Below are 17,712 nucleotides of genomic sequence, written 5' to 3' on the forward strand. Positions count from 1 at the left end.
AGAGTAGGGATGGTGTGTTTGTGGTGATGTGCAGGGTTTGGTGTCAGACATACTGTAGCATCAGAGCCCCTTTAGGGAGAGCCGGTCCACTTCCTATTAACTCCATTGTACCGGATTGTTCCTGCAATCTGTTGAAATTCCGCTAGGGGCGTTGCCGAGCAAGTGATAAATGAATTGTGGTCTATGGGGCTAAGCGGCTAGAACTCGTTTTTTTCACAGTTGACAACTTCATTTCTTAATGTACATTGTCGTAGTAGCTACCTGAGTGTGGGTTTTCCACTGGAAATGAAATAAAAAGTCACTCATGTCCTTTCTGCTTTTCATAGGATGGGCCGTTTTCCCTGTAACATGCTAGCATTTAGCTCATCGATGCTCGCGACAATCGCGACCGATTACGACCGTCGTGAAGCTGAACCTTCTTTTAGGTCTATGGCCGTAAAGTGGTTCGCTTGTGTCACGTGACATGAAAACTTTGAAAGGGTTTTTAGGAATAACAACACATATAGAAAATTGCATTGGTCAGCTAATTGTCAAGTCAAGTTATCCTGCATCGCATGCATTAATGCAATTTCAGGAGAAAAAATTATATAAAGACAAATGTGGTACTGGGGGGTTCAGCTCCATTGCCACCCATTCATTCATCACTTGCTCGCGATCGCCCTCTAGTTGCAGTACCATGCGGAAGTATTTCGCTAGTGGTCCTTCTCCCCTTATTAGACATTCTCTGGTAGCATCTACTTCTGATGGCCAAAAAGCTAACTTTGAACTTTGAACTTTGTTCCACTTGACCATGCAGTCTCCCACGTGCCTTTGGGTGAACTTTAGGCTATTCGAGATTTACAGTAATATGAGCTTTGCCGCTTCGCCCACAGAGCTCATAGGGCTCTGACTGGTGAAGAACTTCGGCAAGTTGCCTAAGATCGCATAGGCCGAAACGTCATTGCCTAAAAATCCTTTCACTGATATTTTTACCTGTGGCCAGCATTTCACAAACAAATCTTTGGTGTGTACCACATACAGTACACTTTTCACAGGAGTTTCTCCCATCTCAGCTGCTGAAGCTTTTACCTCCTTCAGAGTTGTGCCTTGGTGGCCTCCCCTACCAGTCCTTTTCTTGAACTGTCACTCAGTTTGTGAGGAAGGCCTGCTGTAGGCAGATTTACACATTGGCCATATTCCATACATTCCTTAATGATGGATTTCACTGACTTCCAGGGATGTCCAGCGACTTTTTTTTGTATCCATCCCCTCACTCAAGCTTTTCCATAACCTTTTCACCGAGTTGTTGTGCATTCTTTTCTCTTCCTGGTGGAATTATAACCAGGAATACTGATTAACCAGTAACTGGACCTTCCAGACACTGGTGTCTTTGTATTAATGATGTTTTCTAAACAATGCTCAGGAGGAGCCCATAGGGTTGATTGACAGGCATCACTCACCCAACTTCCGGTCATAGGGTATAAAACCCTCCTCCCCTGCTGCCCTTTACATCATGCTGGAGTTGCAAAGCCTCCCACCTCCTCCCCTGCTCCCCCATTTCACTATTAGCTCTAAGCTCCAAATGACCCCTTATCCATCCAATGATGTGTTATGGTTTGTATAATAGTATTGTTTTGTTATAATTTGTCCATAGATAGAATTCAACATTTATTTTGCTATTGTCCTTAAATTTAGCCATACCATGCTTTAGTTATTATTATTATATATAATTAACTGAGTGACTTATCTGATTGCTATTCTCATTTCACTATTTTATTTCTCATTAGGTTAGTGCTTAAAATTATTGTTTTACTGATAATATTACTATTCTCCCTATTTTGTAATTGTTCACTGTTAATTTAATTTGTATTGTTAATTATTTGTATGTCGCTTTGGACAAAGGCGTCTGCTAAATAACCATAACCATAACCATAACCATCCATAGGGGGTGTTAGCGGTCATCACTCGCAAGTGATATCCGCTATTGGCATCCCAGGACCAGGGCCAGCTACCAAGCCAAACTTGCCATTCTCTGTACTCACTCCAGCAATCCAACGGGCGAACTAGTGCACTATTACTACACTGTATATACTGTACATTCACTGCACTCAGGAGCTCTCCATTTCACTAATTGTGATACTAGTGCTCACCTATTGACTGGACCGCTGCTGATTTAGGTCAGTCACTTTAAGGAGGGGTGAATAATTATGCAACCACCTATTACAGTATATATAATACATTACATTACTGTATATACATTTAATTAATTAACAGTACTTTGTAGAAATGTGACATTAAAAACAGCTTTTTTTATTATTATTCTTTTATTTTAGGTCAAATTAAAGTGACAAATTGATTCCATGATAATGGATCAATACACTGATGTGAAATATTAACAGAAATACATACAGTACTGCAATTTGGGTGATATATTCACTCCCTGACGAAGGCTCCCAGCCGAAACGCGTCGGAGTGCGTTTTTTATCATGCATTGCCAAGTAGAATAAAGGCATTTTAACTTTCTACCAGATGAGTGCCTTGGTATCTTTCCAATTTTTGATACTTGGGTGATATATTGTTCATTGTTTTTTTTTTACTGTAACACGAGACGAACACTACACATCATTTTACTACATGAGATAACTATATTTGAGGACATTTGAGTCACCAATATTGACTTTCAACTGGCTCATCAATCATCTAGAGAATCAATATATTCATGGGAGAAATGAACAATACGTCCCAAAGCGGTTAAGATAAGGCAGTCCATTTCCTGGTCCAACTCTGTTTCGTCGTGGTAGTTTTTCACTGGGAAAATGCAGTTCATGGGAACACCAAGTCGGTTACTGCACTCCTGCATCTAAACACATAAACACACACACACACACACACACACACACACACACACACACACACACACACACACACACAGGTGTAAGGGGGACTGTTACTCTATTGTCAAACACTCATTCCCATTTAATCTGAGAGTTAATCTATTGAGAGTTCATCTATTTTTAAAAGATTTTAATATTTACCTTACAAAAAATATATCAGATCAAACACTAGCAGACCATATTATAATTTTGATGTGAGAATTCAGAAAGTGTGACAAAAATGTGTGAGACCCTCTTACAGTACACACAAGCACACAAACATACATACATTTTGTTTGATCCTCTTGCTGAAGAAGATCTTCCTAAGATCTGTCTTCACCACTGGGCAGGCTTTATCCACCATTGTCATGATAATGGCTTGTGGAATATCTGCAGTGTAATTCAATAGAGTTTCAGGAAGTGTAACATTGCAACATGGTTTATTTTTACAGCTTTCACCACTAGGTCATCAAAATTATGAGCAATATGAGAATGAACACCCAGCTTTTATGGCCCATACTAGTGTGTGTGACATTCATCCTAATCAGCAACCATACCGTAAGTCGGTGTGCAGAATATCATGGAAAGGTCCCTTGCCCTGCCCCGACAGAGAGTTTACACACAGTAGGCTCAGGAAACCATTGTTGGTAATTTAACTCAATTGGCTGATTAGAGCTCATCTCAGGTCAACAGATCTGTATAATATTTGTTTCACTCTAATATTTTGAGATTCTAGATCCTTGATTCCCATTAGCTGTAAACTATAATCATCAAGAATAATCTAAATAAAAAAATTAATTAGAAATATTTCATTTGAAAAAAAAAAAATATATATATTTAATTTGATAAGTATTGAATACGTAAGGGATAATCAACGACGCGCCGTGCGTTTATAGGAAAATAATGCACGTTCGAAGTGGTAATAAGGACCCGACGCCACAGGTGGAGGGGACTTTACACTTCGATAAGTGCATTATTTTCCTATAAACGCACAGGGCGCGGAGTTGATTATCCCGCTTATACCACTGCTACTATCACTTTCGTTTATATTGCCGCTGTCTTAGATACAACGTTGTTGTTTTTACCGTTACATTGACATTGGCGAATTAATATTCAAGTGTAATAAGCCCAAAAGTAGGGAACTACTTCATAGCCGTGCGGTATATAGAAAAATAATGCACGTTCCAAACAGCGCATCACAATAGGAAATTTGACCAAGCAGTGGTATAAATTTCCATAATTTCCATGATATACAGTACCATTCTCTTTAGATGAACCTGTATGTGTGTATGTGTGCATGTGTGCATGTGTGCGTGCGTGTATGTGTGTGTGTGTGTGTGTGTGTGTGTGTGTGTGTGTGTGTGTGTGTTCAAGTCAAGCTTAGCAACTGTATTCCTTGCTTTACTTCAGTAGTTCTTACCCATATCACTGGCAGCCTCTCTGATAGCTCGCATCTTGTTGATGACCTCATCATCCATGATGGAGATCTTGTCCAATGGAATCACGCTTACCAAACAATGCACCCGGTCATTCAGCGAGGGGCTGGTGACATAGTCAGCGTCTCCCACAGACAGTGGAGAAACAGGACTGAACTAGAGGAGAAAGGTGAAACAGATACAAACAAACTGGGTGAGCTTGTCTGAGCTGCTCTTGAGACAACAGAGAGTAAACTCATACTGTACTCTTTCAGACTGACGTGTGAAACATACCTTGTAATTGTTTTTAACGTGGCCTTTTAATGCATTGATGATGTCACTGGGTTGTACTCCGATAGAATTCCCTTTCTCAAGACCCATTATGTCATTTACCACGAAGGGCAGATGTCCAGAATTCCCATTTCTGAATTTATGTGTTTTGTACTAAAAGGGAGCAAAACACAAATATGATTAACTACAGTAGATGTACTGCAAAGCGGTATTCACAAAAAATGCACATTCTCTCCGCAAAAAAATAAATCACACTTGTCAATTTGTTTCCATCTTCTACTCCATCCCACTCCACTCACTGCAACTTTTGTGTACCCTAATTTCCCGACTATGCATTAATTTTGCAAAATTTCTTCCGCTATGAGGTTAATACGGGGGGGGGGGGGGCAGTTAATATGGTGTTAATGTGATTTGTTTCTTTTAACTTGCACAAAACACTGTCCTGTGGCTTATAATGTATACACAATGCGGCTTATATGCGGGAAATTACTGTAAATGATTGTGTGCATGTGTGTGCTTGCTTTTGTGTATGTGTGCTTCTCTGTCTGTGAATTGTCGCTTTGGAGTTTATCTATGAGACTCCAGCTTACCTTTCTGGTGAAAGTGATGCCAGACTCTGCAGCAACCAGAGCCCCTGCACATATCTGGCCCTGAAAAACACTGTTGATGGAGTTGATGAAGCTGGACTTCCCAGCTCCCACCGGCCCGTGCAGCAGGATACGCAGGTGCTTGAGTTCGGAATTCAGCAGACGGAATTCTCTCAGTTCCTTTTCCATCCTGTTTCTACTGCCAATGCTAGAAGTGGACAATAGCATTATAGCAGAATAGAGTTCAATCAAGAACCCCTGATAGTTCATAGCCTGGAAAATCCAGATGCCTGGTAATCTTTCAGATTAAAGGGAGACTTCACCAATTAGCATTAAGCTTTGTATCTTTAGAAAAACCAGTCATGTTTTTGAATGGTCGTGCATCATTCCCTCAGTTTGCCTTCAGATGGGAGAAATACGGATTTCAATGTAGGACTTCCTGCTTTCAATGATGTAAAAAATATCATTACATCATTGAAAGCAGGAAGTCCTATTTATGGGTTTCATTGAAATCCGTATTTCTCCCATCTCAAGGCAAACTGAGGGAATGATGCTGCACGACCATTCAAAAACATGACTAAAGATACAAAGCTTAATGCTAATCGGTGAAGTGTCCCTTTAAGGATCTGGCCATGAGTAATGTAATGGCTCAACTCGAGTGGTGGCACCAAGCATGCATTTGAAAATCTCACTGCACGCAATTGGATAACACTACGACCAATGTTTACTCTGACTGATTCTGAACTTTAACGCAATTGGATAACACTACAACCAATGTTTACAGATTTCGAAAGTTGTAGCGCTGTCGTCATCAGTTTAGCTCGCCCCTGGCCCCCCTATATCATTGATTTGCCCAGATGGTTGGGGTAAACGTAACGTACATCATTGCTCGTTGCCAGAGTATCTTGCGGACACAATTCAAATTGTGCTCTCGCGGGAACTCTGGATTTCCAGGGTAGATACAGTAGTTCACACTCCATTATATAAAACGATAAAATTCATCATCCTCCTCCTCCTCCTCCTCCTCCTCGGAAACAAAAAAAGATTAAATTACTTACTCCCACTTTGTTTTCCTCCATTCAAGGTCAAATTCTCTGTCTGCTGAGTATCACAAACAGAACATATTCAGATACAAACATAGACAGACAGACACACACACACACACTTGTTTTAGGGCAGGACAGCAGAGCCGTGTGCGAGAGAGACTTCATAATCTTGGATACATATCTAGTACTGTATTTCAAGCAGTCTTTATCTAAATCTACAGTATGTCTAAATATTCTGTATACTAATACATCTAAAATATTTGTCATTCTAGTAAAGCTCACTTGAATTGAATTGAGATAGAGGGAGAGATAGATAGAGAGAGATAGAAAGAGGGAGAGAGAGAGAGTGTGTGTGTCTGTGTCTGTTTGTAGACTCACCAGTAGATGTTAAAACAGGATTCAAGTCCATTTCAACTCCTGAGACAAAAAAGCAACAGTCATCATCATTGAGAGCACACATACTGTATACACTATATTGCCAAAAGTATTGGGTCACCTGCCTTGACCCCCATATGAACTTCAGTCACATCCTATTCTTAATCCATAGGGCTTAATATGACATTGGTCCACCCTTTGCAGCTATAACAGCTTCAACTCTTCTGGGAAGGCTTTCCACAAAGTTTAGGAATGTGTTTATGGGCATTTTTGACCATTCTTCCAGAAGCGCATTTGTGAAATCACACACTGATGCTAGACGAGGCGACTGGCTCTCCGTCTCCGGTGCAATTCATCCCAAAGGACTCTGTGCAGGCCAGTCAAGTTGATCTACACCAAATACACTGTCATCCATGTCTGTATGGACCTTGCTTGGTGCACTGGTACACAGTCATGTTGGAACAGGAAGTGGCCATCCCCAAACTGTTCAACAAAGTTCGGAGCATGGAATTGTCCAAAATATTTGTCCAAAATATTTGTCCTGCTAATAAAGCTCACTTGAATTGAACTGAATTGAGAGAGAGTGAGAGAGAGTGTGTGTGTGTGTGTGTCTGTTTGTACTCACCAGATGTGAAAACAGGAAGTGGTGGCGCCCGCTGAACAAGAGTGGCGCTCATTAAACCTGGGATTAAAACAACAGTCATCATTGAGAGCACACATATATTACACAACAGCACACTTGCATACATATAGACTAATAATGGACAAACAAACAGACAAGAGAAATAATGGGCCCTATTTTGACAATCAGAAATGCAGCGTATTGCATGTCCTTATCACAATGCAAAACTTATCCCTATCTTACACTCAAATTTTTCGCCATGCGCTTCTCTTTTATTTAACAATGTACTGAAAGGTGTAGCAATTAACAAACTATGGTGTGGTCTGGCGCATTATCTAAAAATCGCTATCTTACACCATCTAAAAAGCATTACGCCACTGACCAAGAAAAACCTGGTCTATAGTGAAAGGCGTATATAAAGCACAGCTAGACGCACTGTCACGAGATGTACAGTAAGCAGCAACTCCTCTGGAGGATAACTGTCTTTTTTCATTCAGCCATTGAAACATTATTGGGGCAAGTGTTGCTTTTTTCAGCCTATGTTTTCAATGGTAACCCATTGTCAGTCAATTGTGGTCGAACAGTTACATAGTTGAGCAGTTTAAATACTTAAAGGCGTCTGCCAAATTCCAGCTCTCAAAACTGATGAGGTCCAGATCTAGTGGCCTCATAGCTGCCTACAGCCATGCCTAGTAAGCCTAATGATAGCCTAATAGTTATGACATTAATAGCCTATTAATGACCTCATGTCATGTCAATTGCACGTTTGAAAAAAAAGTTAAATCCCGCCACTGTGACCATGAAAACAGAAAATGTCGGAGTGGTGGGACCTTTTCCATAAAGAGACATGCCTCCACTACGACAATTGGACATCAATGTCGGAGTGGGGATATGTCGGAATGAACGGCAGATACCAGCTGGGTTGTAAAACATTTGAAAACTCTGCAACTGCGATCTGAGATGCTGAGCGTCATGTCTCTTTTCTCCGCTTGTCACCAGCACGGTGTCTGCTATATCGGGATATATATCGCTATCGTGGTATAGAATTGCCTATCGGGAAATAACTTTTTGTCCATATCGCACAGCACTACCACTCCGGTTAACTTTCTGGTTCTGTTACAGTATGTGATTTGTGTTGGTTATCATCCATACTGTGTATTTTCTCTTGTGCAGAATAAACTGACCATCTGCTTTCTATTCTAAAGCCATTGCCTTTCTGACAATTATGTGCTCTTGGAATACAATAAAAACAAGTATTTATTGATTTATAGAATTCTGTCTCTGTCTCATAATTGCAACGAACCTGTGTGCCTTTCAATCTAAAGTGTTTCCTGGCTGTATCGGAGCCAATCTTTCTTTACTTATTTCCTGGGGGAGCATAACTCCTCCAGGTGGCGTAGTCAACACCAAAAATACCAACTTTACCCTCGCCATGCTACACTAATAAAGCTAAAACATATTTGTCATCCTATAATGAAGCTTGAATTTAATTGAGAGAGAGCGAGAGAGAGTGGGTGTGTCTGTGTCTGTTTGTCGACTCACCATCTCTGAGCACATCTTGAACAGCTTTGAAAAGAAAAATGCAGTACTTAATGAGTAAAATTGCAGTATCCAGTATCCTAATACTGGCTTGAAGGAGGTAAATATTTAGGCAATTGCTTATTTTGCATTACATATTAATGAATTAACAGTTTATAGAAATCAGCCTTCACTTTGACATTAAAAGAGGGTTTGTAAATTATTGTAAAAAAATGGCAAAATAAATTGATCAATATCCCATTTATAAAAGCAGTAAATGGGGAATTATCCAATGGTGTGACTGTTAGGACTGTTTATTTAATGTGATATAGGCCTAATTAGTGGCACATCTATGGTTTTTAAATTGATACACTAACAAATCATAAGGGCAGAAAGATGGATGCTGTTGAAGCAGAAATAGTGGAAGATCTGTAATACAGAATGTGCTAACCTTTTATGAATGGAAACATCTTCTCTTTTTCCTCGTTTCTACCACGTTGTCTTACAACCTTTTGACATGTGACATTGTCATTTTCAGTCAGAACAAACATTGATCAAGAGATCATCAACATTAAATGAATATTTGCCAGGAGGAGGACTGTTGGTTGTTCCAATCATTTCCATTTGAGAATGACGGAGGTGACTATGCTCTTGGATTGCAAGCATCATAACAAAGGGTCTGAATACTTAGCCTAGATGTAAATGTATTATTTCTGTCTTTCATTTTTATATACATTACATTAACAAAACACCTGCTTTTTCTGAAGTGCTGGAGTATTGTGTATAGATTGATGAGAAAAAAAACTAATTAAATCAATTTTAGTCTGAAACATAGTGTGGAAAACTTGAAAGGGTCTAAAAATTGTTGCCATGTGTGTATGTAACCCTAGACTCCCAATCCATATGGCATTAGAATTGATCGCCTTTAGACAACAACTCCTTGTGCCTAAAATAAACACATGTCACACAAACTCATACAAGCTCACCAAGTGACTAATGCACAAATATTTTGATTCTAGAGTATGGCTGGGATAAACGATTATTTTGTTAAACTATTAATCTAGCGATTATTTTTTCGATGCATCGATTTATCTAACGATTCCTTTTTTCAGTCCAATTCGATTTCACTTCGATTCGATTATCTCCCCACTAATTGACTAATAGCCTAGCTATACATGTTGATTTACATATATCTGAATAAAAAAAAAAAAAAACATGAATTTCTTAATACTGAGTGTTGTCAAATTGAAGGAGACAAGATTCCAACTGTCATCAATAAAATGACAAGTTATTAGGCCTCTTACAATCTTTTGACCATCTATAGGCCTAGTAGGCCTACCTGACTGAACAACAGGCCTACTGAGTGCTTAGTCTCTGCTCTGTTTCAAGAATCCAGGTTGTTCTATTAGGCTAAATGTATTTAAAAAACGAAATAGCCTTCCGAAAGGTTGAAGCGGAGCTTGCCACCTAAGTTATCGAATAGTTTCAGTTTCAGTTTCTGTCACACAAACACTCACACGCATGCATTCAATGAACGCTCATACCACTTAAAGAGACCCTATGCAACATTTTCATAGTCATAATAAAATCGCTTAGGAATCGTTGTTTTGCTTGACTGACCAGTTTTATCGAAAACAGTCATATTTCCTCCCGCCCCCAGTGTCCTTGCAGCTGCAGTTTGTCTAGGAGGCAATCGCTCTTTGTTTAGCCTACAGCTGGAAGGAACAAGAAGAGCCACGCTTGCAATTTATAACTATATATAGCCTATAGGCCTAATATACACGCTAAAGCTGTAGGAGAAGCTCTGCAGAGAGATATGCATAAAACGAGCGACAACGAAAAGTGAAACCGAAACCGGAGATGAAATCGCCAATCCTGCATAGTTTCTCCTTAATTGTGTGGCTCTATGTTTAATCACATCGAATTACCAAGTAGCCTATTTCCTCCTGATTGCTGAAACTTTTGTTTTCTTTTTCTGTCGGTCCGCGGTTGCTTGGTCAATTGCGCAGCAAATTATTGAAGCACCGGGCCTTCACTCCACGCCTCGCGGACCAGAAGTTGCGGATCGGTGCAGCTCCGGGTGGGGTCCATTTGAGATAGCCTATACGAGTGCGTGTGTGTTTTTTGTTTTTGTTTTGACAACTAATCGATTCGCATTTTGAACCGACATATTGTTTGCGTCGAACTAACCGTAGACGTTGATGCATTGTCCCAGCCCTATTTTAACATTTCTTTACTAGGCTAGCTTATTTAAGAATTATTACACTTAATATTTAAATAACAACACAAGATTGTAAAATGTCACTTACCCCCACGTAATAAGTCAAAGTGAAACTGAAAGCATAGCCCATGCTCCTCCCAGGGTGCGATGAGACAGGATGTGATTTGCGACCTGTAACGTTTTTCCTTGAAAGAAGAGCTGTTTACAGCAATTTTTTGCTGTTGTAACCACTAACTCAGCTAGGCTAGGCCTGTTTAGAAATATTATCAAAACATATTCAAATGCCAAAGGTTTCTTAAAATTATATAATTTTCCACTGAGAATGAAATAAGGGACATCTCACTGCAAAAACCACATCCTGTCTGATTGTGCCCTTTGCAAGCCTCAGAACCTCTGCTCCGCAGATTGGTCTTCAGTCGATGTAGGCAACTCCTTCAACGAGTGAAGCTTCATTTAACTCCTTCAAGTAGGATCTTATTCAGGTCCCAAACTTTGATCCGGAATTACATTATAATTTAATTGTTAAGTAAAAGCACATTGTAAATGTATCTTCGTTCTTTTCTTTAGGCCTTTGAACAGTCCACATTCTAAGTTTACTTTACGTATTAAGTAGCCTACAGTCTTCTTTCACTTCTATCTCTGAAATTAAACAGTTCTATCAAATATTAATATCAAAGTGAAAGCAGAAGTAGGCTAGTGTTAATGAATAAGAAAATATAATCATATACAGATGGTACGGGTTGAGAATGCTCCTTTCTTTCCCGCACATCGGGACTCCCGAAGCATCGGGACTTTAATTAAAAGTGCAACCGCAAGGGGGCAACATAAGACCGCCCTAATAAAATGAAGGTTCGGCTCATACCGGAAAACACGGAAAAACCCGAAGACACCGCGCTGGTGACAAGCAGAGAAAAGAGACATCACGCTCGGCATGTCAGATTGCAGTTTCAGAGTTTTCGAATGTTTTACAGCGTACCTCACAGCTGGCTCTCTCACTCGACGTAGCCTATAACTCAGTCAGTCCAGCAGAGATGCCAGAGCAACGTTTTGGTCAATGGAGAGGGAGAGAAATGCTCCGCATATCCGTCTCATTTAATCCGTCTCATTTAATCATTAAAATGAAGGTGATGACTGGCGAAATTATAATCAAACGACGTTTCAATAAACCATTGTTGAAATTAATGAAAATGGTTTTAGAAGCCTTCAATTCAACCTGAAAGACTCGATAGGCAACCTTAGATTAATTCATTAATTCATTACGGTTACAAGACCGCATTTCCGTGAATAGGCTATTATTGTCAAGGCGAAGACGAAAGAGATGGACAAGATGGACATTTAGGCTACATTTATGCTAGGAATACTTAGAAATGTGTAGGCCTATAGGCTATTTTAAAACGGAGGCATGTTCATTTTAACCGGCGACGCTGGGTAGCTTACCCAGCACTTTATCACAGATTTTGTCCCCACCACTTTTGACAACTGAAAATAAAATGTATTTAACAGAAATATCTTTAATAGGCCTACATGCCTATCATGTCACTTTACTTATAACCATAGGCTACATGCATGGAGAAGATCGCGCATTTTGTAACATTGTAACAATGAATGGTCAGATATGCGATAGGGCAGTGAGGGTGATTCATTGTAACCATCGACTAGTAGGCCTAGCTCCGCAAAAGAAGTTTCTAGCAACTTAGAATATATGGATCTCGTTATGCATGTTCATGTTGATTCAGAGATAGACATAGACTACCGTGGGCTACTGTGCGTCAATATAACAGCATTTTATCATGTGGTGAATTAATGACTAACGTCAGTTTAACATGTCAGAACTTTTGATCGGCGTTTCAAGTGCATGCCGCGAATAAATGAACTCGACTGACTGAATCCTTTATATTTCTTGGCTAAGTGCGAAGAGATTGACACTCGAACTGTGGCGTAGGCTAAATGGTTGAGGCATCTTAATCATACGTCAGCGATCGGGGTTCAAAACTTACTCTACGAACCTCCGGAACCCATTAAGACAAGAGGCATTATTTTATCAAAAAGCGCAACACACACACACACACACACACACACACACACACACACACACACATTTTTTACATTTACATAATAGGGCTCGGGCACACGCCTTGCATTCTAGGAATATCGCCGCCATTGGTATAGCACTGAACGTAATATCCATTCATTCAGATGCACAAGACAAGAAGCAGAAATAAAGTAGCGATTTATTCTTTTCCTCTTGCGATCGTGGGTTGCACTGTTACACCCCACTACACAGCAACATACTACCAAGAAGACAAAAACTAAGTAACAGGAACACACTAAAAGGCGGGAGTAAATCCATAGTAATCCATAGTAAACTAAGGAGTGAAGCTGCCAATGTGGCTGTGCCCGCGAAGTTTTGATGTCTTGATCCCGAGCCCTAGTGTCAGGAAGTGTCTGTCGAGAGAGAGGGGGAAGGGAGGCAATCGTCCTCAATGCCTCATATAGGTAGGCTATAATGTCTAGTGAACTGGTTAGACAAGTGTGGGGGAGGGGGAATGATCGCACAAGACAATTGCTCTTCATGAAATGGGTAGTCTCACAGACGTTTGTCGATGTTTAAACGTAGCCTACTACATCACTTGCGAAATCGTGAAAAGACGTGGCGCATAGAATTATTAGGCTACTGGATTTAATATAGCAAGTCCATAGACTTTGTTCATCCTATATTAGCCTATATTAAAATGTAATGTGCTGCGGGGAAGCATTGGGGAAGTCAGTTTAAGTTGTCCTGTAACAATTTGCCTCTTATTATAATCAAGAGTATGCAGCCACTACGCACATAATAGTCTAGGTTACGGGCGGATGCGAGCAACCCCATGCAAAAGAAGGCCTTAAGTTAACGGACTGAAGGCCTGTTTACATGTCAAACATGCATTAAATCTAAGAAACGAAAAACACAAATATCATGTATTGTGTCGTAAACAGTTAATGACTTCGTGGCTGGCCACTATGCGCAACTGCATCGCGCAGTGAGCTGAAGGATAGGAGGACCGACACTTATTAACACAAAGCTTTGTAAAGCACTAACAACCACCCCTCAAAGTTCATTGTCCATAAATCCAACCTATAAGTATAAAAATCCGACAATCCAAAACGATAACGAGATCTCCCAGAAACGAAAAACAAGTTTGTTGAGTAGCCTAGTCCTTCCAACAATCTCAGCTTTTGCGTTTGTTCGATAAAAGGCATTCTGTCCTGCTGTATTCCAATGAGAAAAAATCATCCACAAGGTAGGCTAAGGGTCACGGTAATGCAGCATGCAGGAATCTATATACGCACAAAACGAATGAATGGGTTATATCGGCCAAAACGAATGAATGGGTTGGGAGAGTCGTCTGGCTGTGTCAGCAGACTGCAGTCGGTCTCGAGGGGTTAAATAGCGCACGTACTTGAATTTTAATCTGAAGAAGACCACACGGTCGAAACGTCATTCCTTTGTGATAAAGAAAATAAAATCAAATCAAAAAAGAAGGATTTCAAGTGTGCGAACCTTTTTCCATTTTTTATGATTTAGCCTACTCTTGTTCTGCACCTTGACCGGGGATGTGCACAAACTTTTTTACTACACTTGAATTTTAAACCAACTCTTCTCTAGCCTATATCCTATAGCCATACTTTAATAATCAGATGTTATGCTCATTTTTGTAGGCTACACCTCACCGGCAAGCACGCACGCAAATGCTGCTTTTGCACATCTACAATATTGGCCAGGCTATATAGAATAGGCTTTTAGGACTGTATTTTGCCTTCGTGCAACTTTAGTTGTGCTCAATCTAAATTGTCCAATCCAAATATTGTCAGTAAGGATAGGTCATATTACCAAATGGCGAACCTCGAAAATTATTTAGGATATAGAGCCGTGTCCATTACGCATGCAGTTATTTGTTAGGCTATTGTTTTATTTGAGTGTTTTTGTCTACCATGGCAAACATAGTTGAAACGTTCGCTCTAAACTTATGTATTTCCAATCGGCTTTCACAATCAGCTACAGCTGCGCGGCGCGGCGCAGATGATCGCCATGAAAACTTGCAATGTCTTTACAGAACTGCTTTCACTTCCCCGAGTCGCGAACGCAACATGCACAACAACCGATATTTAGCAAACACATGTATTTCCAGCTCTCAAAACCGATGAGGTCTAATGATAGCCTAATAGTTATGACATTAATAGCCTATTAATGACCTCATGTCGGAATGGCACGTTGTTTGAAATAAAAGTTAAATAGGCCTAGGCCTACCGCCGAGTGGGGATATGTCGGAATGAACAGCGGATACCAGCTGGGTTGTAAAACATTACTGTAGGCTATTCGTTGATCTTATCGATGCAGTCCAATTGCGGCCACTTCTCCCCATCGTAGGAAACGTTCTGCTTAGTGTTGACAACACAAAGGCCTTCACGTTGTGTGGCAGTGCTTGCTTGCCCTTCGATCCATCCCAGTTGGTGGTTTTGCACCTGTCCCTGAGTTATAGTCTATATGAGTAAGCGCTTATGCTCTAACCGCATAATAAAAGAAGCACCTGCAGCAGTGCTTATGGCAAGGCTATTAACACCTGTCACTGAGCTATGGACAACCAGTTATGCTCGAAAATTATCATAATAACAGACACACCTAATTGTATGGCTCTACGTTTAAACACATCAAATAAGCAAGCATTTCCGCAGCAACGTTTGCTTTCTTTTTCTGTCGGTCCGCGGTTGCTTGGTCAATTGCGCAGCAAATTGACCATTACATTACTTATATAGCCTATTTCTTATAACGAAACGCGAAGAAAAAATACGAGGACTGACCATCTCGTTTCTCCGCGTTTCCCCCAATACCATGGCGACAAAGAGAAATAAATATGATTTGACATTTAAGCTGATTGCTGACAAATTTGCCACACAATTCGGGAGAACCAGCGGACAGGAGCGCCACCACAAGCAAGCACTTCTAGCCCAAATTAACATGGCAACGTTGCCTATGACTAAAGTGTCTAAGTAGGCTAGTCCTACTAATATTACATTTGATTGGTAGCATGTTTGTAGCGCGCCAGTTTACCCATCCCCTACATCAAAACAGCTTAGAATCAATCAAAGAATCAGCTGTGTCGGCGTTAGGCTGTAGGCGATTTTCTATAACCATTTTCATTCATTTCAACAATGGTTCATTGAAACGTCGTTTGAATAATTTCGCCAGTCATCACCTTCATTGTTATGATTAAATGAGATTAAGGAGTCGACTATTGACGGATATGCGGTCTTCATCATTTTGAAATGCGGGATGAAACTTTCTGCCACCTGGTGGTTGTTTGGGTACAATGCCTTAGCCTCGAAAAAAATCGGCTTGACGGCCTGCGGGATCTCTTCGGGAGTCCCGCGGGAGAAGGTGCATTCTCAACCCGTACCCACTGTAGGCTACACAATAATGTGAGTAGCCTAGGCCTAGGCTATTGTTACAGGCCCCCTGGCCTTGCCACTACCCCGGCTGTGCAGCTGCTTCTCGTCCTGCAGGTGTTTGCCGCCAATCAGCCAAATCAGGTGCACCAGAGCACAGTTCACCTGATGGGGTTTTAAAATGCTAGAGTTCCTCCCCCTGGCAGAGCGTTGGACACGAGATTCGAGCAGAGCAGCAGACTAATCTAAGAACGCTGATCTGGCTTGCTTTGGGTCGCCTTGTGTCTCCGTTTGAAGGCCGGTCGGCTGCCGCCATTGGCAACTTTGGACTTTGTTTCGAGCAAATAAATTGTCAAAGTTCTGCAACCTCGCCGTTTCCCCTGTTTTTTTGTGTTGTTCTGCCCATTCACGGCATATTCAGGTCTCAATTAGGCTTGGGCACAGACTAGTCCAGCCACAAATTCTGTAGGCTATTGGATTGATGTCTTTGGTAGGCTACTGTACACAAGAACATTTACATTATTGTCTTGTAGCCATTTCTGTGTAGCTTTCACTGCTTCGGGTAACTCTCTGGCTGGAAAGTAAATCTTCACCCAATCATAGTTCTCCTGCAAACTGAATCAGATTGTCCACTAGGATTTCCATACATTTTGCTGAATTCATTTCCCACTTTACCTTTACAAGCCTTGCCAGAGTTGCTGTCGAGAAGCATCGATCCCACAGCATCATGCTGCCACTACCATGCTTCAGAGTAGGGATGGTGTGTTTGTGGTGATGTGCAGGGTTTGGTGTCAGACATACTGTAGCATCAGAGCCCCTTTAGGGAGAGCCGGTCCACTTCCTATTAACTCCATTGTACCGGATTGTTCCTGCAATCTGTTGAAATTCCGCTAGGGGCGTTGCCGAGCAAGTGATAAATGAATTGTGGTCTATGGGGCTAAGCGGCTAGAACTCGTTTTTTTCACAGTTGACAACTTCATTTCTTAATGTACATTGTCGTAGTAGCTACCTGAGTGTGGGTTTTCCACTGGAAATGAAATAAAAAGTCACTCATGTCCTTTCTGCTTTTCATAGGATGGGCCGTTTTCCCTGTAACATGCTAGCATTTAGCTCATCGATGCTCGCGACAATCGCGACCGATTACGACCGTCGTGAAGCTGAACCTTCTTTTAGGTCTATGGCCGTAAAGTGGTTCGCTTGTGTCACGTGACATGAAAACTTTGAAAGGGTTTTTAGGAATAACAACACATATAGAAAATTGCATTGGTCAGCTAATTGTCAAGTCAAGTTATCCTGCATCGCATGCATTAATGCAATTTCAGGAGAAAAAATTATATAAAGACAAATGTGGTACTGGGGGG

General features: G+C 40.8%; 1 protein-coding gene across 2 annotated transcripts; it reads right to left on the reverse strand.

The window, feature by feature from the left end:
• Nucleotides 1–2,284: 2,284 nt before the first annotated feature.
• Nucleotides 2,285–11,298, reverse strand: LOC134100595 (interferon-induced protein 44-like). Of its 2 annotated transcripts, none has more exons than XM_062553881.1 (11): nucleotides 11,016–11,298; nucleotides 9,158–9,215; nucleotides 8,731–8,754; nucleotides 7,192–7,248; nucleotides 6,570–6,608; nucleotides 6,204–6,243; nucleotides 5,149–5,353; nucleotides 4,562–4,711; nucleotides 4,273–4,444; nucleotides 3,142–3,242; nucleotides 2,285–2,839 (listed from the first exon to the last, which is right to left on the reverse strand). In XM_062553881.1, the coding sequence occupies exons 1-11, from the start codon at nucleotides 11,055–11,057 to the stop codon at nucleotides 2,672–2,674; spliced, it is 1,056 nt and encodes a 351-aa protein (XP_062409865.1). In that variant the 5' UTR covers nucleotides 11,058–11,298; the 3' UTR covers nucleotides 2,285–2,671. The 2 variants fall into 2 exon arrangements, with proteins under 2 accessions (XP_062409865.1, XP_062409864.1); XM_062553880.1 differs by having other exon boundaries at nucleotides 6,204–6,246.
• Nucleotides 11,299–17,712: the final 6,414 nt, after the last annotated feature.

This window comes from Sardina pilchardus, chromosome 14 (assembly GCF_963854185.1).
Source record: "Sardina pilchardus chromosome 14, fSarPil1.1, whole genome shotgun sequence".
Classification (NCBI taxonomy): domain Eukaryota; kingdom Metazoa; phylum Chordata; class Actinopteri; order Clupeiformes; family Clupeidae; genus Sardina; species Sardina pilchardus.

Coding starts and splice junctions, on each gene's coding strand:
- LOC134100595 (XM_062553880.1), bottom strand. CDS start 11,057: ATGGGCTATGCTTTCAGTTTCACTTTGACTTATTACGTGGGG. Junction 8,755..9,157: donor GATGTTTCCATTCATAAAAG/GTTAGCACATTC, acceptor TTCTTTTCAAAG/CTGTTCAAGATGTGCTCAGA. Junction 5,354..6,203: donor TGGAGGAAAACAAAGTGGGA/GTAAGTAATTTA, acceptor GTCCACTTCTAG/CATTGGCAGTAGAAACAGGA.